The sequence below is a fragment of the Ipomoea triloba genome, chromosome 3, assembly GCF_003576645.1.
Source record: "Ipomoea triloba cultivar NCNSP0323 chromosome 3, ASM357664v1".
NCBI classification, from domain to species: Eukaryota; Viridiplantae; Streptophyta; class Magnoliopsida; order Solanales; family Convolvulaceae; genus Ipomoea; species Ipomoea triloba.
Genome location: NC_044918.1, coordinates 3104827 through 3106707, shown reverse-complemented (window position 1 = coordinate 3106707; position 1881 = coordinate 3104827). Strand labels below are relative to the sequence as shown.

Here is a 1881-nt window from a genome sequence, read left to right as displayed (position 1 = left end):
TATATTTGCACCTCTTTCAACACTATCTTCCAAATCTTGTTAAAATGGGAAACTCACTATTCTTTAAAATGCATATATAGTTGTTTTATACGGAGATATTGTAGTGTAAATTGCTCTCAAAAATTAAGAAGAAATAAGATTGGGAACATGCAGGTATCCCATTTTACTTTGTACTTCATACTCTCATGGAAACCGCGTGCATGTTCAGGTTTTATAAAGTGTATGTACTATGTAGTTTACTTTTTCGTTAAATCAATCAAAAGATGTAAGCTAGATTAGCAAAGAGTAAAAAATTAAGTAGAAAGTAAAAATCATATAATATTAATTACTCATTTTACTTCGTACTTTATACTAGTGATCAACAGATCACTTTTTCTCATTTTCTAAAAAATTATTTTGAACACAATCAAAACATATCACATATCAAAAATAATACTTCTGGAAAATACAGTTGGAATTTTCCATTTAAAAAATGGACACATTCAACAAGCTGAGCCTGCCGTAGGGCTCTACAGCAACAGAACAAAACAAAAAAAAAAAAAGGAAAAAAGAGTAACTCAACAAGAATGGTTAAAGATACAAACTTGTAACAACAAGGTCATAAGTTTAAATCTCAGCCTTCTTAATTTGAACAGATCAGATATGAACAAACTAGGCTGATTTACCTCTTTGTAGTTCTGTATAGCCGATTAGAGTCACAAGACAGGGTTTACTCAGTGCAAGTAGAGAATGGTGATTGCGGAATGAGAGGAGAAAGGAGTTACATGCATGAGGAAGAAGTTTCAGACAAGAGCTCATCTAAGAGATCAGATCCCAAGTCCTCAAAAACCAAAACACCATTATTCCTTTCCGCCTCCTTCTCGCACGAGGGCGAATTTCCTTTACCACGCCGGGTTCTTTTCTTGTGCTTCTCCTTCAGAGCTGCAGCCATGGACGTCCCTTCTTTGCAGTCCAATTCTTCCAAGGATTTGCGCACTATCTCGGCCGGGAAGTTGAGGCAAGCCGACATGCCACGCATCGCAAGAGCGGCCTGGTCGTAAGCCAAAGCAGCATCCTCGGCGCTGTTGAAAGTTCCCAGCCAAACCCTCTTCCCATTCTGGGTTGAATCCCTAATCTCCGCCGCATATTTCCCCCACGGCCGCTTTCGTACACCTATGTAGTTGCTTGCCTTGGCGGAAATATTTGTTTCCATTGAATTTTGGTTAATTTGGAAAAGTTTAGGCGAAAGGATCGGAGGAGCGAATTATATAGTAAGATGATGTTATTACATCAAAACCATTGTATTGCCACTGGGGACTGAAGTAGTTTGCGTGGCTTTAAATACTGCTACTGCGGCCATTACTGTCTACGTGATAATTCAATATTGGAATTATTATTTTGGAGGTTTTCAAACCACATCCATATTAGTATCCGTAGTACAATCATATATGAAATTGGCCCTGTTTGGTAAATGACTGTTGGCTGATTGGGTTGGCTGTTTGGGTTAGAAGGTATGATTTGTTAATAACATGAGCTGATTGTAAAGAGTTGTTTGATAAATTAGCGGTTAGCTGATAGCTGTTTAGTATAATTTCTTTTCTAAAAACGCTAATTGAAAAAGCTGCTTTGAGTAACCTTTTGAATTTTAGCATTTTGGAGTTACAAAAAGTTTAGTAACCAAACAACTAATAGTAGTCAAATAAGACAAAATTGACTGATAGGCTGATTATTTACCAAACAGGGACATTATATATTTCATTGTATCATGTATCATTAACTATTCTTTTTTATACATGCCTATTATTAGTACTTAGGTTTGTTTGGTTAACAGGTTTTGGTATAAGGTATGGGTATCAAAGTGATTGATTATTATTGTTTGATTAAAAGTTTTAAAATACTACT

General features: G+C 35.9%; 1 protein-coding gene across 1 annotated transcript; it reads right to left on the bottom strand.

Moving 5' to 3' along the window:
• Positions 1–760: 760 nt before the first annotated feature.
• LOC116012195 (ethylene-response factor C3-like) lies at positions 761–1243 on the bottom strand (the record flags this gene model as incomplete). The annotated part of the gene is made up of 1 exon (XM_031251677.1): positions 761–1243. A coding segment is annotated over one exon (483 nt), but the record flags the coding sequence as incomplete, so codon positions are not given.
• Between the last annotated feature and the right edge of the window lie 638 nt (positions 1244–1881).